Consider the following 27547-nt stretch of genomic DNA (forward strand, 5'->3'; position numbering starts at 1 on the left):
AGGTGTGTGTGAGAGACGTGGGGTGTGGGAGGGCGTGGGAGGGTATGTGTGAGAGACATGGGGTGCGGGAGGAGGTGTGTGTGAGAGACATATCATGTATGCGTGTGTGAGGTTATGGCCTAGGAAGGGTGGGGTGTGCCCTGGAGCGTGCGTGGCTGGCGTGTGTCCGGGGGTCCGTGTGAAAGGGGCCCAGGCAGGAAGGAGGGAGGGTGAATCTGCTCAACATTAGGGAAAGGCCCCAGCCCCCTGGGCCAAGGACGTCTCCATCCACTGGCTCAGCCTGAGCCCCTGCATCTCACCTCAGCTGACGCCTACCTAAGGGGCACTGAGCAAGGACAGAGGGACTCCTGCCTGCTCAGTGAGTGGCATTCCTGGACACTTCTGTTTTCTTAGCTTCCCCAACCGGGCACACGACCGGGGCAGGAGGCAGAGTACACCTGAGAGTAGAGAGGCACATCTCCTTGGTGGCCATTGGCTCAGGGACTTGTCAGGAGAGGAGAAACGATGGCCAGGAAAGGACCCTGTGTCCTTTCCCACATCCACGGGTGGGGGCAAGGGCTGCCGGGATGGCAGTTCTGTTCCTGGACTTCTAAACCTGTGGGTGGGGTTTTTAACAGTCAGGAGGGGCGCGTCAGCGTGGTGAGGAGGGTGGCCCGCAAGACGTCAGAGGAAGAGTCACGTCTCCAAAGTCATCTGCGTTCTTCTTGCCCCCACTAAGTGGAACCCATTCAGTAAAAAGCAACTGCATCGGCGTTCTAACTTAAAATAAAACAGCAGAGACTGTCTTCCCGGATCTAACTGATTCTGAGGGCCCTCGAGAAAGTTCCGAGGAGAACACGTCCCTCCCACGCCCTCCTGCCAGCTCCGAGAAGCGAGTTTCTAGAGCTGCTTGGTGCTTCTTCACCTGGAGTGAAGAGGCTGAATTAGAGTCCTCAAGACACCGAGGGGCCTCGCCTGCTTCCATTCTCCCCACTGGGATGATGCTCGTCCGTGAGGATGGCAGCAGAAGCCACAGGGAAAGCTCAGAAGGAAGACAGGTACCTGTGTGTGTACACACACACACACACACACACACACACACACACGCGCGCGCGCTCACATGCACACACGCAGAGCCCTGGGCTGGATAAGGCCTCCGTGTGAAGAGAAAACTGAAACTCGACTGTGCTTCCAAACTGAGGAAGACATCTCAAGTCACCTGGTGCCCTGGAAAACGGTGACAGGAAGGCTGTGTGGCCCTCTCAGGGCCTCATAGACTCTGCTGTGGAGTGAGGACTGTAACCACGGATCTCTGTGGCTCCCTTCCACGTCTAAGGGTTTAGGAGTCCATAGAAACTGCTTCAACTCAACTCTGCTAAAGATAACTGTCCTTATCTTTGCTGTTAAGATTTCTGGAGAGTCAAGGTCATTTTCTTGGAAATGAACATCATAAATGGGTCTGACGGCCTTCCAACATGTGGGTGAGGAACATTTTACCTTTGGAAAAGCTAAAAATGCTCCTCTTGGAAAGTAGGGTGGTCAGATCACCCAGTGGTCCACTAGGGACTGCAGCCACATCTTCTTGCCTCCCTTGCTACAAGAACACTCTGATGAGTGGCCTGTGGGCACAGGGATCGTGGTCATTCTTGACAATACAGTTTAGCAAATTGTTTAGAATCTCCAGCAGAACCTTCTAGAGGACTGCTTCCATTTGTATCTAATTTTTATTTCAGTCCAATGAGTAACGCTGAGATTCTTCTCTAAGATTCAATGTACTCATCCATGAAATGGGACACACGATATACTTGCAAAAGATGAACCCTGAGGACAGCGGAAGCTCTGACATCTCAGAACACCTCTGTGGTCTACGATTTCCTCCAGCTCCCAAATGTTCCAGTGCGTCCTTGGTGAGAAACGCTGCACGCGCGGTCAACAGAAGCCGCTGCTCGTGTGATGCTGACAGAAGTGAGGCTGGTGGCAGGCTAGGCACACCCACTAACCCGTGATTAGACTCCCCACACCAGCCGAAAGCTCCAGCTCAAAACAGTACATCTGGCTTCCTGGGCCTAGTGCAAGCCATGGTCACTGCCTCACACGCATCTGCCCATCCACAGCCCTCTTCTGACAGAGTTCATGGCAGGTAATTAGACGCCAAGGGCAAAGAGCAGCTGTGAAGCTTTATGGCATCCCCAGACGCCGGGATCACTTGGGGAGTTCTTCAAACGTCAAGTGAGGATTCATGCCTGGAGGCCCTGATCTCTGCCAGGCCACAACAGATGCTATAAACTGTGGATCTGCCCTGTCGCTGTTCTGAATTTTATCCAGAAAATTATTACATGGTCAACACTGTAGGCCCATAAAACTAACCAAATATAAGGGAGATGTTGTTTGGTTAGCTGTGGGAGGCTGGCCTGAATTTTAACTTTTTTCCCTTCGGAAGTCAGATGTCCCCCAAAGAAGTGTTCTTAGACAGCCTCCTGATGACCACACACTACGTGAAAATGTTCTTCCGTGCCCGAGGAGGCCTGGGCCAGGACAGGACACCTGGGGCTAGGGCTCTGTCATTGATAAGCTGTGACAGGAAGGTCCTTTGCAAAACGAACTCTGAAATTTCTGCTCCAGACTCTGAAAGGGTACAAGCCTCACCTCCTACCACCTCCACTGTGATTTTAAAGTTAACAATTGGAAGTCTTCTCCTCTCAGAAGCCTGAAACCAGAGAATGCCCCTGAAACTATAAAAGCCCAAATTAGGGCACAAATTCACACTCTCCACCACTACCGCGGGGAACGTCTTTGTTAGTCCCAGGAAAGAATTGGATGGAGTAGTCCTCTCCCTTGCATTCAGGAAATCAGAAATGCATTTATCTCAAATCAAGGGGGAATGTCAGAAATAAGCAGCAATTCAGCTACGGGGTGAGACTGCTCTGGGGAGGGAATGGTAGAGATGATCCGCATGGTGCCAGCACTGTTCAGTTACCAGCAGCCGCCGGGAATCCTGGGTTGAGACGGACTCTGAAGCTATCTCCGGGCTCTGCCGGAAGAGTGCTGCAATCGACTGATGATGTCTGCCACGAGTGTGGGATGGGGTGGAGCAGCACACGTGCCACATGCTTCCAACCAGACGGACACTGGGGGTTGGCATGGAGACAGCTATTTACACTGCTGAATCTTGACAGGGCAGGGGGCAGTAGTCATAGGTACCCTACCTCTGGTTCAGTGCCCCAGCGTGTGCTGCAATGACATCGCTGGCTCCCCATCACCCAGGTGACTTGAGTCCAGGCGGGGGGCTGGCTCGGGAGAGCTCACTGGAACACTGGCCCTTGCTCTCGACGGCTGCTCCTCGGCCCCCCTCATGAGCACTTGGGGCTGCTCACCGGTTCCCTGAGTGACCTGCGGAGGCTTTCTGGGTCCCCGCCACCTCATCTGGGAAAGGAGGTCCTGGGCTTTCATGAGACTTAAATGACATGGGACACGCTTGCATGTCACACTGTGTCTGGCTCTAAGAAGGTGCTCGGTAAATAGCTGAGAATAGATGTTAGTCACTCTCATTCCCAGCTGTGGCCCCCGGGGGCCAGTGAGTGTGCTCTGATAAGCCTCAGTTTCCCCACATGTAACATGGAGAAAGCAGTATTTGCTGCTCTCACTGAACTGATGGGGAAGGCAAAGGGGCCTTGCAGACCGCCGAGTCCATACTCAGATTGCCTCTGTTTCCCCTGACGACTTTTTGCAGTTCCAGGACCCCATCCAGGACACCCTGCTACATGTTGTCATCCTGCCGCCTTAGGCTCCTCTGGGCTGTGACAGTTTCTAGGCTTTTCTTGTTCTCAACAGCCTGGACAATTTTGAGCAGTGCTGGTCACGTGTTTTACAAAATGCTCCTGAATGGGGACAGGTCTGATGTTTCTCTCAGGATTAGACGGGGCCCGTGGGTTTGAGAGAAGCAGCGCCCAGAGGTACGGTGCCCTTCTGACACCGTATCAGGGTGCCTGCCCTCACGTGACTTGTCACCATGGCTGGTGACCGTGAAACCGTGACCCGCTGGCTGTGGCTGTCACTGTCAGGTTTCTCCATCATATGGTCACTCTCTGCCCCCTCTGCCCTGTGCCTCTGGAAGGACACCGTACGGATGGCCCCCACTGAAGCCGTGAGGCACCCCACCCCCTCCTTCTGGGCAGAGTGTCTGCAGACGCTTGTGACTCTACACACGGGAAACTTCTCTCTTCTCCCCCGGCCACACTGTTTTTGTTATTTTTACTGTGAAAAAGATTCTTCCCATTGCCTAAGAGAAGAAAATAGAGCCGAGGAGGACAGGCTGCACGAACCAACCAACTTAAACAGAATCCCAACCCCGTTCCTGGCTGTCAGGCCAGGCCAGCCAACCCTGTCCTCCACGTTTTGGGGAATGGCGAAAGGCTGGGGAGAAGTGAGAGGCCGGCTTTGCAGTCTGGGCGTCAGGGGAACTCACCATGTTATGCTTGAGGATTCTCTGGACCACGGGAGTGAACACTTCGATGACCACCATGGACCGGGGCCGCTCTCTGCAGTGCTGGGGAGACAGAAGGGCATGGTCAGCACTGAGCCTGGCAGGTTTCAGCCAGAGCTGAACGGGCCCCTGGGAGTCCGGGCCTGGTCTGTGGCTCTGAGACTGTGGGGCTCCTGGGGGTCTCCCTTGGTGAAACATCTGGCTTCGGCTCAGGTCACGGTCCCAGGACCCTGGGATCGAGTCCCACCTCAGGCTCCCTGCTCACCGGGGACTCTGTCTCTCCCTCGCCTCTCTCCCAGTACATCCTCTCCCTCTAATTTAATCTCTAAAGATTAAATCAAATCTGTAAAAAAAAATTAATAAAGTGAGATTTCATCAGCTGATACAGGCAGGCGCCCGCTTGGACAGGTCCTGACACTTTGCAGCACTGAGATGCAGAGCACGTGGTCTAACAGAGGAGACTCTGGAAAACTGGGTGCAGGAATGCCAGGAGTTCCGTGTCCAGACACCAGAATCTCGAAAGTCCTGTGGCTTTCCAGCTGTTGCTTTGATAGGCTGACAGCAGCCTGCAAGCCATCAAACGCACCTCACCTCCCCGTACTACTTCCTCAGCATGTTTTGTTTGTCAAGGCCTTCGGGTGGAACAGATAAGGCCCCACCAGGCCAACGCATTTAGAACCTGCCCGGGGCCTGAAGGCGCTGAGTTTCTAACCCCTGTGTGATCGCTTCTCGGCCTTTTGGCTAAGATCAAGTCTAACCCCTGTGTGAGGACCCTGGACTTGGGAGAGTAGAAATCAGGGCTTTCCTGGGAAATCTAAGATCAATGAACTTTCCTCGATCTGAGTGTCCTGGTTTGGAGAGCTGGCAGGCAAGGCTGCCCAGGCGTGTGGAGTGAGCTGGCCCAGGGTGGACCCAGTGGGGGCAGCTTCGTTCCCCTCAAGCTCTCCTCTCTGGACAGGCCACCTGTGGGTAGGGCATGGAGGCTGGGACTCGGACCCCCCAGAGGGGAAACGGCCTGGAGGCTCACGGACCCCCTAGGCTTGGACCCCTCCCTCCAAAGGACGGGGCAGCCTTCTATTTCTATCAGGAAATGCCGAAAAGAATGGTTTTTTCTACACCATGAGTTTTCAAACCGTGCTACCAGGAACCCCCAGGTATGACTGACTTTGAACAAAGGTCCACTGTTTTAGAACAAGAGTTTGAAAACCATAAAATCTGGGAGAAACCATACAGCTTGAGAGGAGAACAAGGAGCAGATGTGGATTAAATTGGACAATTTAATTTACAATTACAATTTACCGGGACAGGTAAGGGAGGAGGAGCCCAAGCATATGTGGGGACATATGACCCCACTCCACATGGGGAATGATGCCCCCTGGTGCCAGGGGCCAAGAAGGCCCGTATTTCAGTTGTCTATAGTCCCACCGAGGCCCCAGGGAGGAGGGGGCCTCCACTGAGCATGGAAGCCTGACGCGTTCGCACGCACATACGCCTGCAGGCCCAGCTCGACGCCCAGGTGCTCGCCTGCTTGGCCCGGAAGACACACACCGCGGCGTGCCCAGACTCACACACCGAGAAGGCACCCGGGCACTCTGCGCTAGCAGGCCGGGCCCGCCCTCTGCTCTGTGGGTTGCCAGAAATGGTCTCCTGATGGAGAGACCAGGCCAAAGGGGCTAACACGACCCTGTGTCTGTGGTCTCAGAGCTCCCGCCCCCTGACAGAGACAGAGAGAGCATCTCTCTGAGCGGGGGGCAGAGGCACTAAGGGCATCACAGTCCCCTTTCCTCCAGAAACCACAGGGCTCTCCAGGGGCCTGCTTCACCAGGCCACATGCTCGTCTTGCTGGTGGATGGAGTCCACACCGCCCACCAGGGACAGTGTGCGGCTGTGCAAGGAGCCAGCGCGGAAAGGAGCATGAGTCGGAGTGAGTCAGCAGGTGCGAGAGCAGAGAGTGCTGGGGTAGCAGCAAACCTAGGCCCTGTGTCTCTCCAAGGACATCAAATCATTACATAAAAAAAAGAAAAGAAAAGGAAAAAAATCACACAGCAAAGAACAAAACAGGACTGCATGCTGGTTCAGCCCCCAGGCTGCTGAAGTGTGTTTTCAGAGCGAGGGATGCCTGGTCCCCAACGTGCCCTGGACACGGTCCGTGTAAATCCCACTGCGAGCCTGGCTCTGGGTCCCTGGGAGCGGACGGCCTGCTCTGTGGCTCCTCCCAGCTAACCTGGCATCCCCTGCCTGATTTCCCTATTCAGGAAAAGCCCCACGGCTGTGCCCCACTGTGGGCCAGCCGGTGCTCAGACGAGCCTTGGCTAATAATAACCCAACTCTGACGTCAGGAACCCAGAAAATCTGCTACAAATTTCTCCCAAGACAGCTACAAAGATATTCCAAGGAAAAGCTGGACGCTCCTCCCTGACCCACTGGTTTGGATCCTGGGCCTCGCTATCACCTGCCTAGTGGAGAGAGAGCTGTGCATCTAAGGGCAGGCTGCCTGACTTGCCTTCTGGCTCGGTCTGGGGCCCCGACCCAGGTCAGGGAAGCCTGGGTTTTCGGCAAATTATGCAAAGCCAACCCCCAGCATGCCACGCGGAGGCGGGCTGCCCCCCGCAAACACAGCTCCATTTCGGTCAGGTCATACCTTGCAGAAGAATTCACAGAGATCTGGTGGTGGATGGTTGTTTTCCAGCAAAGGAGCAATCGCCTGAAAGACAACGAACAAAGGTGAGCTGGAACCTCCAGAAAGGAGTCCTAGCTAGGGGCTCGTGGCTGGTACAAGCTCCGCGCTAGCCTCCAGGAAAACGCGCACCGATGTGAGCGCGTGTGACCTCACGCGCTCCACAACCTGCTGCCATCCAGCCACGTCCCCCTTGGAGCAACAGGGCAGGAGAGGATCCAGGTTCTAAGCCCAGACCCTGGGGGCAGAGCCCTGGGTGCGAGTTCTAGCCCTGGCACTCACGACAGCCTAACTGTTAGAACAAGTTATTTCCTCTCAACACCCGAGTTCCCACCCGGAAAGCGGAGCAGAGAGAGTCTGTGGAGGAGGGGGAGGGAGGGTGCCCGGCCTTGCCCTGTTACCATCTGGGGCCCGCTGCTCCTGTCCCATGTGGGATGTTTAGCAATGACCTTGTTCTCAACCCACTGGATGCCAGTAGCAAGTCTCAGCCGGGTGTGACGACCAAGAAGCCTCCTGACACACTTATTTTACATTAAGGCAGGTGAGACTATCTAATGCCCCTTGAGTTCATGTCTCTCCAAGCCTTCTGAGGCTCGCTGCACCGTTCTTACAGATCCCCCTGCCATTCCCATACGTTCCCACTGTCCGAATGACATTTGATTCTTATTTTTCTTCCCCTTTCATACTTTGTTTGAATGATTTTGCTAAACTTCAAATTCAAATAAAATACGTGAAAAACTGAAATGTGCCCAGACGTTGCCAAATGCCTCATAGGGGACAAAACTGCACCCAGCCGAGGACCCCCGGTACGAAGTCTGAAATAGGGCCAGCTCTCCGTAAATGTTAGTTACTGGGTGGTTAGTACCTATGCGAAGTCCACTCATCTTCCTGTTTGCCACACTGCGCACAAGATTAACCAAGAGGAGACCCAGGACCCAGCACCAAGACCGCTGGGCTGTGTGACCCTTGTGTGAGTAACTCAACCTCTCTGGCCATTAGTCTTCTAGCTTATAAAATGGGGAGAACTAGAGTGACTGTTGTTGGGGGGACTTGAAAAGAGAGAACTGTAGAAGCTCTGGAGTCTCAGCCTCAGGATAAGCCCACTGCCACCGTCACGGGGGGGAGGGGCTGTCTTGGGCAGTACTGGGCACAGCGGCAAGGGGTGGCGATTCGGCCCGACTCCCAGGAGGGCTCTGTGAGGACATGCTCTCCCCATCACCGACTCCCAGGGCTCAGACCCTGTCTGCTCAATTTCAGAGGGTCTCCGTGACCTGTTCCCTGCAGCGATGCCTTTGGATATGGCTAGGGACCTCTCGGCAAGCTCCCTCCGCTGGGCTTGGGACCATCGGGGAAAGGAAGCCTCGCCGGGGGCCAAGAAGACACGACGTCACTTATGCGAATGCGCTTCTGTGGAGGAGGAAGCCAGTGACACTGAGGCTGTGGTCTGGAGCCCCTCCAAGCCGGGTGCCCAACAGTCCAGGGTCTTACCTGTCCAGGGCGGCAGCACCCAGCACGGTAGCCGCTGGCGCAGGCAACCCTTCTGATTTTAACGGATAGGAAATAAGTGAGATAAAATAAAAAATGTGGTTCCTCCACTGCACAAACCACATTTTGTGCTCAGTGCTCAGGGGTCCCACGAAGCCAGTGGCCACTGTGCCAGGTGGAGCAGACAGAGAACACCTCCCACACCCAGCTCCGAGGAGGGGCCACGTGCAGGGCTGAGCCCCCCCACTCGTGCCGGGCCCCTCTTCCTCGAGAATGAGTCACAGAATTAAGGAGTGGGAAGGACTGAAGTGCCCAGAGTGGGCGTCGGGCGGGGGCTCTGTGCTTCCACAGGATTAGCTCACTGGGGCCTCATGACAACTCAGTGAGGTCAAGCGGGAGTTACTCCCATTTGTACAGAAGAAGAGACAGAGGGTCAGGGAGGTTACAAGGCCTGCCCTAGTCAGACAGTTACGATCATTTTAAAGGTATGACTAATAAAAGAAGCTTATATTTCTGTGGGCTCTTTCTATAAGCCCGGTCCCCCGTGGAGCATGTTAGATGCACTGGCTCACTGAGCCTTCCCAGGAGCCCTGTAAGAAAGGCACTGTTGTCACACACATTTCATAGATGAGACTGAGTCTTCGTATGCCAAGTTAGCTGAAAATGACTAAAAAGTTAACTAACAGCTAACCAGAAGTTAGCTGAATGGCCATCTGGTTAGATAAAAATATTCTAGAGCCAGTAGGAAGTATGTGGTGGGCCAGCGGTCCCCAGCCAGGGTTGACCTTGCTTCCAGGGGCTGTTGGCATGTCCGGGGACATATTTTTTTTTTCCACCCTCCCCTGGAGACATATTTTTGATCATCACGATGGGGAAGGGCTACTGGCACCCAGCGGGTCGAGGCAGAGATGGTGCTCAACGTTCTACAATGGCCAGGACAGGCCCCCCAGAAGGAATGATTCATCCCCAAATGCCACAGGTAGTGAGGCTGGAAACCGAGGGGCAGAGAGGCACGGAGAGACTTGAAAGCATCCCCCCAAGACGTGGTACATGAAAAAATCAACATACAACAGCCCATCTAGGCTCGCATCATTAATGCTGAAAACAGAAGACAGAAACACAACTGTACCCATGTGGGGTTGTCACCACCCAACCGCCAGGGCCTTTCTCTGAAGAGGACACTGGGATGGGGTGAAATCCTTTCCTTTCTTTCTTTATTCTAATGAAATTATTTTCAAAGAATACTTGCAAAAGCATTTTTAAAGAACATCTTAAAGGTATTTTCAATAAAATAAAACTAAAGCTCTCCCATCAGTGGCCCAAGGTCCCAGCTCGGGGTGGGCTCCGAGTCTGCACCGGCTCAAAACTTGAGCTCACACTGAACTTGAGGGTGAAGGCCACCCTCTTCCCCAGCATGTAGACAGCGGCTGTGGTCTGGGCACTGAGATCCAGGGATGTGCTGGCTGTTACCAGCCAACAACCACCTATGGCACAGACAGATGCCCGACCCCAGGCGGAACAAATAAAACCAACTCAAGTTACTTGTGAAAGTATTTCTGAAAAATAAGCACGTTAAAAACATACCAAGCCCCGCTGGGAGAAGACTAATTGCTGAGAAGTTAAATGGGATAATGTCATCTCTGGGCAGAGAGGAGGCCTCCCAGTGATGATAAGGGCACTGGTAACACAGAGCACCAAAGGGGAGGTTGTACAGAGCAGGGCTGAGAGGCAGACCTCAGATCAAATTCTTCTCTGTTCTCAGGCCTGTCTGCTGAGTGCGCAAGCTCAGCCCACCCCAGTGAAGGGGTCAGCCCCACAGAATTCGCTGGAAGAAAGCAGCCTGGATTGCTCAGACCAAAATTCCTTTCCCAGGCTCATCCCCGGTCCAAAGCCCTTACCCTTCTTCCAGGGCTGAAGAGCACGGGGGTGGGAGACCCACAGGCAGCGCCAGAAGGGAGAGGAAGACGCTAACTCCTTCCTGGCACCCATGTCCCCAACTGCTTCTCCACCAGCCAGTCTCACTGCTCTGCCTTTCTCGGGCTGGGCCCTCTCCCTGGACTGCCTTGCCCTAGAGCACTCCTACCCCTCCTTTAAGATCCAGTTTGCTCACCTCCACCTGGAAGCCCTCCATCATCCTCCTCCCAGCACCCTCACTGGCAGAGGATGCTAGGTGTCTGTCCTCCGTGCTCCCCTAACACTCCAAACAAATCTCAAGTCCTGACCATGTTATTTCCTGATTAGCTGCCGACCCGCGCCATTCTTCCAGCACACAGTGAATCTCCCAGTAGCAGCTCTAGGTCTGTGCCACAGAGACTAGTGTCTGGCACATACCTGCCCTCATGTCAACAAGCGCTTGTTACATGAATTTATTAACTAATAGTATACCAGGGAAAGGTGGTGGCGGGGCAGTGGGGGCACCCAAGTTGACAATCTCCCTGTTCTGGCAACAGAGGGCACGGCGTGGTCAGGGTGCAGCAAGGGGGGAAAACCTTCCGTGTTTATAGCAAATTCCCAGGGAGCATCTAGTACGTGCCAGACACTGGAAGTGGGGCTCCATGGAAGCTGCTGCCTTTACTCCCCATAAGAGCTGGCCAAGGATTCACGTCCTTTTGTACCCACCAGACCCAGCTGGGGTGAGAAGGGTGATTCTCCAGGCTGGGCTTGCCAGGGCCAAGTGGGTGGGCCCAAGAGACCTTCATTCAGCTCAGAGGGGAACAGAGTCTGGCATCTTGCCCTTGTTTCAAAGGCTGTAGCCGTAGGACCTCTGGGGCAGGTGAATGCCCTTTCTGGGCCCATAAAGCTTTGCCTCTCACTTCCATCCCCGGTTCTGCCTCCCTACTTCCCACATCCTTGAACTTTACACTCCAGCGATGCTGAAGCTTCCAGGAATAGCCCACGTTGTTTTACATCTCTATGCCTGTTTTGTTTCCTCTCTGGAATGCCTTTACTCTGTTTTGCCATCTGGCAAACTCCTATTGATCCTTCAAAACCCATTTCAGACATCACTGTCTCCAGGAAGCACCATGCCTTCTTTCCCAGGCAAGCTGATCACTCTCCTCTCCATACTACAAGCCTCTATTTTTGCAGTGATCTCATTTGTCTTCCTACAATAGAAGATAAACTCCGTGGGAGCAAGGCCTGTCTTCGTTACCTACGGATTCAAATACATGCACAGTGCTTGGCACCCAGTAGGTGCAACCTCCTTTCCCTCCCATGAGATTCACATTTCAGAGCTTAAATCCCCCAGGAAGCTATCTGACTCCCAAGATGCTTTCATCATGGTCAAGTCCCAGAAAATAGGACCTCACTTTGTGCATCAGAGAGAATTAAATCCAGGTTCTATACGTGGATTAATCAGGAGGCATATCCTGGGGCGAGAAAGAGAATGCTTACCTCTCAGCTAATAGGGTTATGCCTCCGAATAAATAAATCATGTGCTCTCTGCCATCTCCTGCCTCCAACTCCCCCCAGAGCACTCAGGAAGGAGGACGCAATGAAGACGCATTCGCTACAAACCTCAAAGACAGATAATTTTCTCTCCCCCTCCCCCGTCAATTGGGGCCCTGAAATGTGCAAAGGCAGAAGGCAGACAGTCGGGCATGATGGGAAAGACAAGAGCGCGCACAGTCACCAAGCTGGTGGATACACCGGCGCCTTGAGAAGTCACTCAGACCGGGGCAGGAATCTCAAGAGACTTACCACAATGATGTTCTCATGCTCCTGGGTAGTCAAGTTTGTGTTCTAAGGGATTGAGTGGAGAGTACCGAGGAAGACAAGACAAAACAAAACAAAACCACAATATTAATCAAACGGATGTTTGCATCTCAAAGGTCCAAACAGTTTAAAATTCTTTCAGCTTCTCGGAGTACAGGTGTTGCTTTTTCTTAATCAAGCAGATCAGAAAACCCTCCAAGGCTCGGCCAGGAAGGGAGAAAAGTATGACTTGGGGGGGCGGTGGGCAGGGTGGGGTGTGATGACGACACTGGGATTCGAGTCCCAGTTTCACCCCTTGGGAGTTAGGTGACCTTGGACCAGTCCCTCCTCGTTGGTGAGACTCAGTTGTTCCTTCCATAAATGGGGCTCCTCCATTCAGATGGGGCTTAACCCCATGCTCCCTGCCGGTCATATGGTTCATGGAAAACATGGAAAGAAACGGACTTTAGAATCTTGACTTCGTGCCAGGCTGTCTTTCAGGCACAGCACATAGAGTATTTCAGTGATTCTCCAACTGGGTTCCCACGGAAGAATGGTGTTCTGTGAACCAAACATGTTTTAACTAAATTCAAATTCTAGCAATTAGCTTGCAGAAATAATAGTAAGTTGAATGGATTAAATTTGTTTCATTTTTAGGGCTTTTTTTCCTCCTCCATCTGCAATTTCCTCACCCAGTGGGTACTTGTTACCACTCTCCTGTGAATACATGGCTGAGGAAAGGCATGAACACATGACAAACGAGAAATGATGGGAAAACCCAGAAACGGTCACTATTGTCTTCTCTGCTAGTTTTGTGCTGTGCTCTGCTTTGTCTGTGTGTCTCGGTGGGCACGGGCTCTCACTTGTCTCCATTCAGATCTCCTGACAGAGTCACGTCCGTCCCCTTGCCACGTGCCGCCTCACGACAGTCACCTGGCCAGATGGTCAGTTCTTGGGTTCCAGGAAGAGCCGCACCCTGTTTGCCACCTGCCATCGGGCTTAAGGAGCATCAGGATATCTAACGAGTTTACAACCCGCTGAAGCAAGAGCGGGGCCAGGGGGCTGTGAACACGGCTCTGTCTGGCTGCCCGAGGGGGGAGGACGGCCGGGGAACCCGGGCCCGTGTCTGTGCTCCTCCTGTCCCCAGGTTCCCATGGAGACAGCCTGGCCCTCAGCGCTTAGAATCCAGGAGCATGTGGAAGAGGGAAGGATGTTTCTTAGATCCCCAAGGCTTTTTCTTTTTGTGGGCGTTGGTAGTGCTTAAGGAGCCCGTTTGTGGCTGATTATTAAACGTCAGTGACTTTCCTGATGGGAAGCTTTGCTCTTGCCGTACGAGTGACGACAAGCTCGCTGTGCCTCAGGCCGTGAGCACCTGCTTCTTCCCCACAGTGCTTCTCCTACCCTCCCATCGCCAGGTGAGCTACCTGAGCCTCACGAGGTCCAGCCGCGTGCCCAGGCGCACAGGGAAGAGAGCGTGCAGTGGGGGTCTGAGCACCGTCTGTCCCGGTGCCAAGACCTGCACCTCCAACCACCGAGCTCCGGCGCTCGGCCCAAGCAAGCGGCGCTTCCGTTTCTCAGGCTGCGGCGCGCAGCTCTGCGGGGCCCGGCCGGGTCCTCGCCGCACCTGTGCCCTTCCCACGAAGAGCCTGCGGCAAGCACAGATGCCGAGTCCTTTGTCCCCATCGCGGGCGGCAGCCTGTGCCATTCTGCAGGGACACTTCTCCCCACCAAGGCCATTTTCCGCCCTGGCGGGGAGAGCTCACTAACAGCCAGGGCACCACAGAGGACATGGGAACCCTAAACTGAGCGGCCACTCCACAAAGGCCCGGGAGGTCAGGGAGGCAGCTGTGTTTGGCCAGTGGATGGACAGCCCTTTCTCAGAACCAAGAGTCCCCTCCTCCCCCTCCCTCACTCCCTTCCTCCGGATCCTGCCCACTTTCCGGATGGTTTGGGGACCCCTGGAGCCTCCTCGAAGGAGACCCCAGGAACAACCTGAGTAAAGAGAACAGACAAATCCTCGAGCCCCTACAGCCTAACCAGGAAAGGGCAAGGAGAGGGATTTGTTTGTTTTTCCACCCATCACCCATCACCCTTCAGCTGAGGGTGCTGAAGGTCAAGATCACAACCATCTCCCATGACAAGAAGAATGTGATCATTTATCAAGTGCTCCCTGTGTATCAGGCACAGGGCCAGGCGCTTTGTCTGTATTAGAGCACTGTGAAATGGGTGCTCATCGTCACTGCAACTCGCAGATGAGAACAGTACTGAGAGACCTAGGAAACTGTCCAAGGCCAGTTAGCACCTGAAGAACCAGGTCCTTGTGCTTGTACAACACCTGTTCTCAACCACCAAGTCCCACACAGCTGGGCACCCCCTCCCGCCCCCGGGCTAGAAAGTCTCTACCAATTTATGCCACATCTGTGCAAAACAGCGTGAGCTTTCCTAAAAGGCAGACCTGGGTGTGGATCTTGGCCCACCACTTATGCAACAGACCCCTGGGCAAACGACAGCCTCTCTGAGCCTCTGTTTACCCGTCTGTACATTTTTGGACTCACCTCGCAGGGTCCCTGGTGATCAGCTCTAAATACCAAAGCAGTGGTCACAGAGCATGTGTGACACTCAGAGAGGTGCTAAGCCCTCCTCGAGGGGCTGCTGCCTGGGCTGCAGTCCCAGCTCTGTCCCTTAGCAAATGGCAGCACTTGTGTGTCACAGTGAGTGATACTGACTCATTGCCTGACACACAGTAGGCACACAGCAGATGCAAGCTGCTTCCTTTTTTCTTTTCCCTTTAAATGCCTTTATCTTACCACACTAGTGCTTGGGGATCCAATGATTTTTAAAACTTTGGCCTGAGAAGCGATGCAAAGGCCCAGGGGCACATGGTCTATGAAACACGTAAGATGGAAATAAAAGCTATCAGTGGTTGGCAACTGTGCCCACCTGCCACCTTCCCCATCGTCCTGACAGTGAGCCTGATCTAATGATGGTGTGGCGGTGGGGTGGGGACTGGTGGGCAGAAGGGGTGGACGGTTGGCCTTGCAGTGAGAGCGAGGGAGCCCTAAGGTGAAATTTCTAGCCCCACCGCCTGCTCAGCATGTTGCTCAGTGTCTCAGGGCCTCAGTTTCCTTGTCTGTATAATGGAGACAGCAGGCCCAGCTCTCTAAGGCAGGTGTACTACCCGAGACGTTGTGTGCATGGCCCATGACACCTGCTGGCACACAGCAGGTGCTCACTGATGGTGAGCCCCCAGCCTGGCCTCGGGCCGGGAGGCCAGGATGGAATGTTGGGTATACAGCATCTGGCCTGGTCTCAAATTCCAGACCTTGACTGTGATTCATTTCAAAGCCTGAGTCTTTGCTGGGCTGTGAAAGGAAGCTGTCTCACACCCGAGGGCATGGCCTCTGCTCCCCGCAGCTGTCTTTCCCGCCCACCTTCTACTTCTTGCCCCACTTGCCTCTAGGGCAAGGGACCCTCTATTCAGCAGACAAGGAAGGCCTGGGCAGTTCCTAGGACTGAGCGGCAGCAACCAGCCTGGGTCCCCAGAGGAAGGGGTGGTTCTAGGTGGCAAGGAGCTGGTACGGACTCAGAGAGGGCATCTAGCAGCTAGCTACCCAAGGAACTGGGCGGGCCAGGAGAGCAGGGGCCCATCCCAGGGGAGGGGGACAGAAGCATCACTCCGCTGGCCATGCAGAGTTAAATCAGAAGTCATCGATGCCAGCGTCTCCGGGGGCCAGGCAGGCAAACAAACAAGGCAAGCCTTAGCATTTGGGAAGCGCTGAGAAGATGGCTGGGACAGAGTCAACAGCACGCTTCCCAGCAGCCGTCACCTCCTCGCAAACAGCAGGACTGACACTGATCGAGCCCCCTCGCTCCTGTCTGTCTCCCTGCTGGAACATGGGCTCCAGGAGGACAGGGGCTTGTCTTCATCCCCAAGCCCAGAACAGTGTCCAGCACGGCACAGGCCCTAGTGTGGGGCTGCTCGGCAAAGCACAGCCCAGTCAGCTGTGAGCCGCTGATGGATTCTCCACTGCTGTGCAGGTGGTCGGGGTGCTGGGGGCAGAAACTGTCGCTGCCTGGGCCCCTGCAGCCCATGCAGGCCAGGGCAGGGGGAGGACAGAGACGGGCAGGGATGGCGGGCCCCAATGCCTAGGGGCAGGGATGGTGGGCCCCAATGCCGAGGGGCAGGGAGGAAGCGCAGTCTGGAGGTCTGGGGGTGTCACCAATGTGCTCCAGCTCAGGGATGAGCTGGGAAATTCTGAAATTCACTGCTACTATCATCACCACAAGCCCAGCCTCAGGCCCATGACCGGTCCCCCCACACTGGCTGGTGGGGCATGGCAGGGTGGCAGCAACAGCGCCTTCACCCCTGCCTCGCCCCCGGGGCGGCTCAGCTGCAGCACTGGGGACAAGCCTCCTCCTGGGCTCTCTGGGCTGCTGGGAGACACTGCTCAACTCCTTGGGCAATGGGGAGACAGCACCAATGTGGGTCCAGTTCTGCCGCCGGGTATGGCATTGTGCTCAGCAGAGGGAAAGGGAAAGAACTTGGGTGTGTGTGTGTGTGTGTGTGTGCGCGCGCGCGTGTGTGCAAAACCCAGGAGGAGGAACATCTTACCTCTGAGAGCAGTTTCGAGACGATTTCCAGCGGGGCTTGGTTGATGGAGTCATCCTGTAGCGGGGACGTGAGGGCCATGTCCACCAGAGTTCGGATCTCCTTCAACACAACTTCCCAACGGCTTGGGTTACTCAGGACTTTCTTGTATTTGTAAATCTTTTTCTGGTTGGGAGAGAGAAGGAGACACATACATGTTATTGACATGCTGATGGCGGAAACGCCAGACGATCAAAGAAACAGACGCATCAGGACCTGTAAGCCCCGAAAAACGGCCGCTGTGGACCCCGTAAGGAACGGACTTCCAAAGAAAGGAAATGTCCTGCCCAGAGTCACGGGCTGTGCCTACAAAGAACCAGGCCTCCCGGACACTAGCCGAGAAACCTTCACACTGCTTCCAACAACTTCAAAAAAGAACGAAGAGGTTTCTTTCAGATCACAGCTGCCAAACGTACTCCCTAAGTACTGATGCACAGTCAGAGCGGGCGCCTTCAAGGGTCCACAGAGGACCTTCCTTGAGTTGGAGGCACGGCTTTTCTCACCCCAGTCCTAAGAGGCTCCCCTGGAGAGCAGAGTCCAGTTAAGAAAAAGGACAGGCAGGCTCGGGGCCAGGAATTCAACTTTGGCCAGGTGGTGACAAGCCCAGAGGCCCCCAGGAAATGCGAAGGCGGTCCTCGGTTTCTGCCCGGTGAGTAAGACGAGCGTTCTCACCTTTGTTCGGGGCCGCGTCCAGGGCTGGAAAGCACTGGGGCGAGGGCTGTGGTCTCCTGCGCTGTGAGGCAGAGTTCCGCCTCTCTGACATCATGGAAACAGCAGCCCTCGGAAGGCGGAGGTCCCAGCCAAGCTCCCTCCCGGCCCTCCAGCTGCCTGCCCCACGGCTGCCCTGGCTGGCTTGGGAGACTCCCACCGGCTGAACTCCTTCATTAAATGCTCTGCTCCCCAGGGAAAACCCAAGTTTAGTGTCACCGTGCCAGCAGCCAGCTGGGGTGACAAGTCACAATCTTTGAGCCAGAGTCTCAATGAGGGAGTAGGGAGGGAGGAGGTCAGTGTCTCCCACCAGTCCCTGAGGCTGCCAGGGTCTCCGGGACCACTGAGTTTCTGAGTTCGGAGTCACAAAGTGGTCTTGGAACCCAGGGCCTTTGAGGAAGTATCTGGGGGAACCGTCCTTGTCAACCTTAGTTAATTGCTGGGTGAGGCCTCACAGCGGAACACAGAGAGACTGTGGAGTCAGGCCCGGTTCTTACTGTGAAGCCTATCACCTTCTGAGCCTCAGTTTCCTCTTCCATAAACCAGGCAGCCTCTTTCAGTGTGTGACCTTTACAAATGCTGGAGCCATGTGGCCACTCTCCGTACGGAGCCACATGAGAAGGCAGAGGCCAAACAGAGACCCTGGCAACGAAAAGGGAACCCGGATTCTTAACCGTCTCTTTGGGGAAACTTGACAAGGATGAGGCGGACCCCGGCAACCATGCACGCAGGACCCCGCCGTCCATCTCCCGTCCGTTCCCGAACTCCCTGAGTTCCCACTCTCCCGCTCGCTAACCGTGCCCCATCACCACCACTGTCATCCACACAGCAGACTCACGCCGAAGTCTGTTTCCCCTCACCAGCCCAGATCTTTTAAAATTTTTATTTATTGAAGAGAGTAAGCACCAGTCGGGGCGGGGGCGGGGGGGGGGGGCGGCAGAGGGGAAAGCAGGCTCCCCGCGGAGCAGGGAGCCCGACGCTACACGCTACGTGGGGCTCAATCCCAGGGCCTGGGGATCATGTCCTGAGCCGAAAGCAGACACTTAACTGGATGAATTACCCATAGGCCCCAAATCCTGATCTTTCTCATGGAAATCAATGTAGCTTGTCCCCGCCATGCCGGCTAGCCTGCCCGCGCCCCAGGACAGCCCCTTCATTCTCCCTCTCTGTCTGGCTGTGCTCTGACAGTCACCGTCCCTCATCAAGAACTGGAACGAGACAAGTCCCCTTCCGAGGGGTAGCAGGGCAGAGGAGACAAGTGGGGGAAGTGGAGACAGCATCATTCTCTTCAGGCGGGGGAGCGGAAACGCCAGAAACATTGACTTGTTGATCATTTTAGATCCTCTAAGGACTGGAAGACGCGCACCGCAAGCTTTGTCGAGAGGGTGTTCCATGAACAGTGACTACATGGTCAGTGGGGGTGATCGGGACAATGAGGATGTGTTGAGCCCCATGAATTTCACAACAAGACGCACCCACTTCCCTGAGGCCTCCCTGGGCCGGTAAGCAGCCCCAGTCCCAGTCCCCATCCCCGTCAGCCAGGAGCATGGCCCGCCTCCACACTGCCCAGCCTATGCCAACAGACTGCCCAAAGTCTAACACCATGGGGACACTTCCCAAGGTGAGAACCGATCCTTCCCAGAAGATGCATCCTCCTTTGAGTCCTGGACATGGTGGTTTTGCTCCATACCCAGCGAATTGCTTTATTGTTAAATGACCGCGGAATGGTCACAGAAATGGGCCGTGTATTAAGCCCCAAAGAAAACCACACGATTCGCACCCATGTCTCCCCACAGTAGATTCCAGAGTGGCGTACGGTCTGGGCCATGAAAGCCCTATCTTCTGATCAGCTGCCAGTTATTTACCTTTGAGGGAATAATGGCTTCATTCTTTTTGTGAAAATGATGCCTGCTCGTTGTAAGAAATTTGAACCACGCTGGAAAGCACAAAGGAGAGGGTAAGTGAAAAAAGGCCTCAAAAATCCCACAGCCTAGAAATAGCTATCATTAATCTCTGGTGAACGCTGTCCCACCCAACCCTCACTGAAACTTTGCCAAATACAGTCAGCGTGTTGTGGGGTGGGGCACACACCCTCACCCGGTGGGGAGGGGCGTGAGCGCTGCGGTCCTAAGCTCTCCATGCTCAGACATCCCCGAGACTCAGAGGCAGCAAGGTTCAGGCAAAAGGGCCCAGAGGGCGGCATCAAGTCTCAGCGCTCACCGACGCACCCCTCCTTATAGGGGAAGAACAACAGCTCTCTTGCGAGCACCCAAGCCCTTGCTTAACAGACCTCCCCAGGACCAGTGGGTGCATTCGAAACCAGAAGGTCCCAGGGCTGTGACAAGGGCCAGTGCGCAATGAGCACATACTATGCACCAGGCACCCCACTGAGCACTTCTGAGCATCATCTCATTCCTTCCTCACAGTAACCCCAGAGCTGGGGACCTGTCACGGCCTAAGAGTCCCCAGAACAGACCCTAAGATAAAAACCCACATGTAAACGGTTTCTTCATTTGTGAGGCTATGTAGGACACATCAGTGCAGGGTGGAGAAGGAGAGGAGAAGGCAGTCATTAACGGGGCCCCACCAGGCATTATGACTGGGCCACCATGGATCCAGCTGTGAATCCCATGGGGGACTCGAGGAGACCGTGAGTCACCCCCTGCCACCCCCAGGGAGTGAGGAAGCTGCAGCATTTCCCCACCAACTCCCTGCACACGGCCTTCTTCCACTGCCCTGTGCCCAGGACAAAGCACTCCCGTAGCTGGAAAAGAACATGGCCCCAGGCAATGACATGTGGTCCCAGTGAGCCAAGTGGCCGAGGGCCCGTCTGTAACGTCTACTACCAGCCTCTAGTGTCCCGTTTACGCATAGGACTCTGACGGCCAGAGAGGTGGCCTGACTTGCCCAAGGTCACACAGCTACAAAGGGACAATTCAGGAGTCAGACTGGCTCTGGTTCATTCCAGAGGTGTCTCTCTATCACATCTGTCGGGGCTGGTGCAGACAGCAGAGCGGAAGGGTAGACATGTCGAGTGGCACGGTAATGGAGGGGTCAAGAATGCTGGGTGGCATACGGTGAGGGCTGGGACAAGTCCACAGGCTTGGAGAGCTGGAGGCCAGGCACCCAGGGGTAAAGGAGCTGCGGGAAGCTCTAATAGGAACAGCAGGTGGACCGACCATGGCGATCATGGTGGGGGCAGGGAGGAGAGGCTGCTGGCTCCCACGAGAGGCTCTAAGGTCTGGGGCAGGACAGCCACAGGGCAGAGGGAGGCCTGCGCAGGACTGCCTTGGGTGACAGATTAGCAGGTTTCATCCCAAGAACTCTGATGAGCTCATCTGGTGTTGAATCGCCATGGGGGTAGGATGGGGACACCTCGGGAGCCTGGCCCTTGGCTTTGCAGGACCATCCTGTCAGTGGGCCCCTTCACCGGGGGTGGGGGGGTGGGTGACCTCTGCCATGTTCAGTGTGGACTCCATGGGCCACTGGATTCCTTCAGCAGGGGTTGGCGAAGTGTGGCAGGATGCCAAGCCCAGACCCTGCTTCGCTTCGTGCACGGAAGCCAAGAATGTTCTTGGGGTTGTGAAGCAGAAAACCCCAAAGAGGGGCGCCGGGGTGGCTCAGTCGTTAGGCGCCTGCCTTCAGCTTGGGTCATGATCCCAGGGTCCCAGGATCAAGCCCCGCATCAGGCTCCCTGCTCGCGGGAAGCCTGCTTTCCCTCTCCGACTCCCCCTGCTTGTGTTCCCTCTCTTGCTACATCTCCCTCTGTCAAATCAATCAATCAATCAATCTTTAAAAAAGAAAAAGAACATGGGACAGAAATCCAGTGTGGCCCGCAAAGCCCCAAATATTTGCTATCTGGTCCTTTTAGAGAAGAAAGGCAAAGCCAGTCTAGGAATAAGTGTGCAGAGAGAGCTGCCCAACATGGCAAGCGGCCAGGGAGACAGCGGTTCAAACCACGAACAGACACCACTTCACACCCACCAGGCGGACTGTAACCAACGACCCCGAGTATCGGTGAGGACCCAGAGGACTGGGACCTGTGCGCCCTGCCGACGGCCTCGCACTGGAGCACGGCGCCACCGGAGAGCAGTCTGATAGTTACTTAAAGCACGAAGCATACACTTATCACACGATCCAGCAGTCCTTTTCTTAGAAATCTGCCCAAGAGAAATAAAACACAGACTCTACCCAGGCGCGAGGACACGAACGTCCGTGACATTGTTCATAAGAGCCTCAAACTGGAACCAGCCCACACGTCCACCAGCTGGTGAACAGGTAAGCAAAACATGGTCTATCCACACAACGGACCGGTATTTGCAGTAAAAAGGATCTACTCACACGTGCTACGATATGGATGAACCTTAAAGTGTGACGCTAAGTCAAGCAAGCCAGGAGCAAAACACATCTTGTAGGATTCCTTTCATGAGAGATGTCTAGAAAAGGCAAATTTATAAAGACAGAAAGCAGAACAGCCATTGCCTGGGGCTGGGGGGGGGGCGGCAACAGGAATGAAACAGCAGACAGACACGAGGGCATCTTTCAGGATGACGGAAATGTTCTAAAACACGATTGCGATAATGGCTGTAACACTCTATGAATTTACTGAAGTCACTGACTCTTACACTAACAATTGGTGGTTTTTAAAGTGTGCAAATTATACTTCAATTATAATGTTTAAGACAAAAATCCCAACCTAGGCAGGCAGAGGAGGACATCAGACAAAAGCAGGGACAGTCCCGCTCAGTGGTCAAGAGCACAGGTTTGCAACAGGCGACTTCAGTTCAAATCCAAGCTCTGCTTCATCCCTCCACCTGTGCGCGCCCGCATCCATCCCCCCACCCATCCGTCTGTCCATCACCTACCCAACCATTCAACAAAATTTACCAGGAACCATCTCCAATGTGCCAAGCACTGTGTTCAGCACTGAGGATCCCCACGACGAGCAAAGCAGACAGGCCCCAAGTGCTCGTGGAACTCACGGTCTATTGCTTGTGCGCTGGTGGCCTCATCTGCAATGTGGGGTCGGACTGACTACTGTGCAAGGCTTCCGGGCTCTTCCACGAGATGCCGTCTATAAAGCGCTCAGCCCCATTGCTGGCTGACCAGCAGCTCTCAGTCCTGTCACCTACAAAGTCCTAGGAGTGAGTGGTCCCGAGCAGAGGGAACTTAGGACTCCCGGCCTCTGTGACAGCCCCGCCAGCTCCCGAAACAACAGAGCCGGCGGGCAGAGCCTCCCGCCTCCCGCGCGCGTGCGGCAGACCAGTCACTCCACTGCCGTCCTCACCCTCTGCTCGTCAGGGAGGGGACGTTACCTGGGCAACATCCGCCATCTCTCCGGCAACTGCTCCCACGGCAGAGACAACCGCAGACGTCCGGGGTTCTCCAGCCTGGGAGCGAGGAGCCTGTTGGGCTCCTCCACGGGAGACAAGCTGTCTTCGGGAGTGTGCCCCTCACGGTGGGGGGGTTGGGGGTGTGACTCGGAACGTGCTGGAAGCACGGCTCCCAGTGATGGGGCTGCTCTGTTGGTCGGCGCAGCCTCCGAGGCTCAGGCTCACACAAGCACGCATGCTCCCCACCACCTGTCGTTAAAGGGGGGCGGCCCGGGAGCTCCTTGGAGCTGCCGAGAAAAATGACCCAGGGAGGAACCAGACAGGCTGTCAGAACTTCCTTCCAGTAGACAGCCCAAAGCTGGGCTGCCCGGGCCCAAAGCCCCTAGCCCCATGTGGCTACTAACATTTAACTGAATTAAAATGAAATGCAATGAAAGATTCGGTGATGCAGTCCCACTGGCCACCCTGTGACTGCTCGACAGCTACAAGTGGCCAGTGGCTACTATGGTGGATGGTGCAGGGAAAGACCATTCTCATCACGGCAGAAAGTTCCATCAGGCAATGCTGTCCTAAGGTCCTGGGGCCCCCCATCACCAATGTCTTCAGAGGACCAGCAACACATTCACTGTCTCTCCCCATAGTTAGCCAGCACTTTGGGGCTACCATGTCAGTAGCACCCTGCCCATCTGGCCTGCTTCTCCGGCTTTCCCTCCCAGGTCTACAGGGTGGTGTCCCCAAATGTCCGCTGCGCATCCAGGAAGACCGACAGGTTGGGCAACTTGTCCAGCCTCTCTCATTCCTAGACAGGGGCCCTTGACCTCCTCATTCCTTCACAACCCGCTCTGGGGCCAGGAGGGTACCGTGCCATTCCTGCCATCCCTTCCAAGCAGTGTGTTTCTGGGGGCCCCAACACTTGGGCTGCTGGCCTTCTCTTTAGGCCTCCAGAGGGACTGGATACTCCATCTTAAATCATTTCGGCATCAAAGACCATCACTTTGTTTTCAGATACAAGCCTGGCCTGTGACCAGCCCTGGGTCATCCCCACAATGCCTGCTTGGCGATAAGGTCTTGACCCTCAACCTGAGAAAGCAGATAACCTCCCAGCCCCCCTGTGAACGTGCAAAGAGATGCCAATTTAGCAAATACAATTACTGGGCTGTTACCTGCTGGTGTAATTAACTGACAGATGGATTCATCAGTGATTACCCTCCAGGGACTCAGGATTTCAAGAGGAGTATAGGGAGGCCTACTCTGGCCATTGGCTCCAAGGGGCCACTGGGAGTAAGAGAGAGGACACAAAACGAGACACAGCCGAGCCCTGGTCTGCCCTCCCGCCCCCACCTTTGGCTGGCAGGTAAAGCACAGCTCAACTCAGGCTCACAAAGCCACAAAACACCGTAATACTGACCACCACTTACCCAGCGGTTACCACGTTCCAGGAACAACCACCTTGCCTAACAACACAAACAGCAAGTGACACAAGACCATAATGGTTATCGCTTCCGGGGCGCTCTCCACAGGCCAGGGACTGTGTGAAGCACTTTATACAATTAACTAATTTTTTGAATTTCCTAACCATTCAACAAAGTGTGTGGTATAATAAGGCCCATTTTACAGAGGAGAAAAACCAAGGCTGGGAGCGGTCAAGTCACGTGGCAAGTAAGAGCCAGAGCCGGAACTGGGAGCCGATGCAGCTGCCGATCCCCAGCGCCCGACCACTGAGCCACTTGGATGGGCTCGCCTGGGAGCTCCCTCTGCCTCGATGGAGGTCACACCTGTTCCGAGACGCAGGAGAAGTCCCTTAACCGCAGAGGTGAGACTGCCCCGTGGCAGTTCCCAACCGACTGCAGCTGGGCGTCCAGCCGGCATCTGCCAGGAAAGCCAGGTCCTCAGGAGAGGGACGACTGGTCTGAAAGAGGGGAAAGAGCCTGGGCACTCGGCCCCCTATGTGCCCGCCGGAGGCCGTCTCTCCACAGTCGTTACTGCTTCCAAGGAGACAGTGGGAACTCGGGCACAGCGACCTGTGCGCAGTCTCTGGGGCATCGGCCGGTTGCCTGGGCAACCACATATCTGGCTGGTGCGAAGAGGAGCCGGGCTTGGTGCTGGGCGCCCCACTGGGCACTTCAGGGCCTGCCGAACCCTTGGCAAAACCCCATCACCAGCCGGATCGGTCTGACCACATTTAAAAGCTTCCACATGGCTGCTTTCCCCCCGAGCTCTGAGTTCCTAGGGGACAGGGGATGAGGCTTCACGGGCTTCTGCCCTGCTGTGCGTGGTGACCGCAGCTTCTCGGGACACATGGAAGGGGCTCTCAGTGTTTCCAAAACGGAGGAAAAGCAAAGGTCAGCAATAATGACCGACACGTAAGAAGCTTCTGCCATGGTGAGTGCCGAACCTAGTCTTCTAAGCCCCCTGACCCCCAAGTGCTCCTCACCCCCAGATGCAAGCAGGAACCACGTGGGGAGTCTTGTTAAAAGGCGGAGTCCCAGGGCGCCTGGGGGGGCTCAGCTGGCTGAGCGGCTGACTCTTGGTTTTGGCTCAGGTCATGATCCCAGGGCCCTGGGGTCGAGCCCCGCATGGGGCTCCCTGCTTAGCAGGGAGTCTGCTTGAGGACTTCTCTCCCTCTCCCTCTCCTCCTAATCATGTGCGCGCTCTCTCTAAAATAAATAACTAAATCTTAAAAAAAAGAAAAAAGGCAGATTCCAACTCCAGAGCCAAGTGGAGCCCAGTGGGGCCCAGGAGTCTGTCCGCATGATGCATAGGAGGAGGGGGCACTGTGGGGCTGATACCTTGCCCGAGGTCACACAGCTGGTGTTGTGGGCTGAGCTGTGTTCCCCGAATGACACGTCCAAGTTCTAACCACTAGAGTCTGTGGACGTGATTTTATCTGGAAATAGGTCTTTGCAGGTGCAGTCAAGGGAAGAGAGGTCAGGCTGGCTCAGAGGCGGGCGCTGTGGCCAACAGCTGGCATCACACACACACAAGGGAGAGACGGTCATGCAGAGCCGGGGGCCAAGGTCGCCACTCTGCGTCCACAAGCGCGGGAACTCCGGAGAGGCAAGGAGAAGACCCCCACACGGAGCGTGCGCATGGGGGCCCAGCCTCGTGGCGGGGGAGACCTGGATGCTGGGCCTCTGCCCGCTACTCTGAGACAGCGCGCGTCTGCCGTGGGCGGCACTTTGTCAGAGCAGCCCCAGGAAACTCACACCTGGTGAGCAGCGAAGCAGCGACGGACCCCGGGGGGCCTGGCTCCTGACGGCTCCGCCGGTCCGCTGCAGCCACTCAGGCTGACCGTTCCCAGGCTTTTATTTTAGGAAGAGGGTGGCCGGGGTCCGTCTGGTGGGCGCGTGGTGGTGTGGTCCGGGGGCCCGGGCACCCAGGGTGCCCCTGTGTTCAGCAGCCTCTCCCGGCTCTTCCTCAGTTTGGAATTCGCTGGGTTTTCTCTTCCTGGGGGAGATGTGGACCCCTGTCTCTTTCTTGTTCCCTCAGAGGGCGGAAACGCCAGTGTTCCTGCCAGGTGTGCTGCCTGCGTCCAGGGTACCTGCCCCAGCAGCCGTGGACCAGGGAGCCACCTGGACAGAGCGGGGAATGCTTGTCCTGAGTCAGGGTCCATGAAGACTGTGAGCGTACACAGCTACGGCCCCGGACCTGCTCTCAGCACTCTGGAAATGCACCCCTGTCTCCACGTGGCCCTAACCCCAGGGGAGGCCGCGTTCCCAGCCGCCCCCTACCCCACCCCGGCTACGGAACACCGGCCGAGACACCCGGGAAGGGGCTGCACGTGCCTTCCACAGCTCATCACAACGCTGTCGGGAGGCTGGGGGGGATCCCTAGTTTCATACTCAGCACACCCAACACTACACCCCCCCCTCCCTTCGCTCACTTGCCTCCCCCACCAGCCTGTGGAACTCCCAGGAGCTCCGGGGCCCGGGCGAGGCCCCGTCTTGGCTCTCAGGCGTGTGCGGTATCCCGGACCAAGTGAGGGCGCCTATCTGAACTCGAACTTCTGCTCTGCTGTGGGTAAGCTGTGCAGCTACCAGAGAATTCTATCACTCCCCGGAACCTCGATTTCCTCCTCTGGGACATGGAGATGACAGGAGCACCTGCCTCTTGGAGGTGTTGACGAGACCGTGGTATTTCAGGCTGAACACCAGGACTTCGTAGGTGCTCAGTAAATGGCAGCTGACGAGTGTGGCAGGACGCTGGCCGACGACGGTTAACCCCTGAGAAAAATGAAGTGTGACGAGAAATCCCCGAAACGCCCGTCAGCCAAGACACATCAAACAGACCGTGGCCCCATGCACGGGGTCACCGGAGACAGCAGTTACAAGAAGGAGAGCTGGGAGGTCCGCCAGAGGCCCCACACCCGCCAGACACAAAGTGCAGAAGCGAACACAGACGTGTGCACATAGATTCACACGCGTGCACTGCGCGGGGTGTGGGGGAGGGGGCCACGGGTCAGGCTGATGACAGCTGTCTTCCTGCAGAGGGAAGTGGCTTGAGGGAAAACCAAGCCCGGGGCAGGGGAGGGGGAAGGAGCA

At 55.6% G+C, this 27547-nt stretch overlaps 1 protein-coding gene across 1 annotated transcript in view; it reads right to left on the bottom strand.

The window, feature by feature from the left end:
• The window catches only part of CMIP (c-Maf inducing protein), a 222491-nt gene that overhangs the window by 31343 nt on the left and 163601 nt on the right, over positions 1-27547 (bottom strand). The window contains exons 4-7 of the mRNA XM_080827893.1: positions 16930-17091; positions 12324-12365; positions 7104-7166; positions 4445-4525 (exon numbers count right to left, since the gene is read on the bottom strand). Of these exons, the coding sequence (XP_080684019.1) occupies positions 4445-4525; positions 7104-7166; positions 12324-12365; positions 16930-17091 (348 nt within the window). The remainder of the gene's footprint in view (positions 1-4444; positions 4526-7103; positions 7167-12323; positions 12366-16929; positions 17092-27547) is intronic.

This window comes from Martes martes (assembly GCF_963455335.1).
Source record: "Martes martes genome assembly, chromosome: 17".
NCBI lineage: Eukaryota > Metazoa > Chordata > Mammalia > Carnivora > Mustelidae > Martes > Martes martes.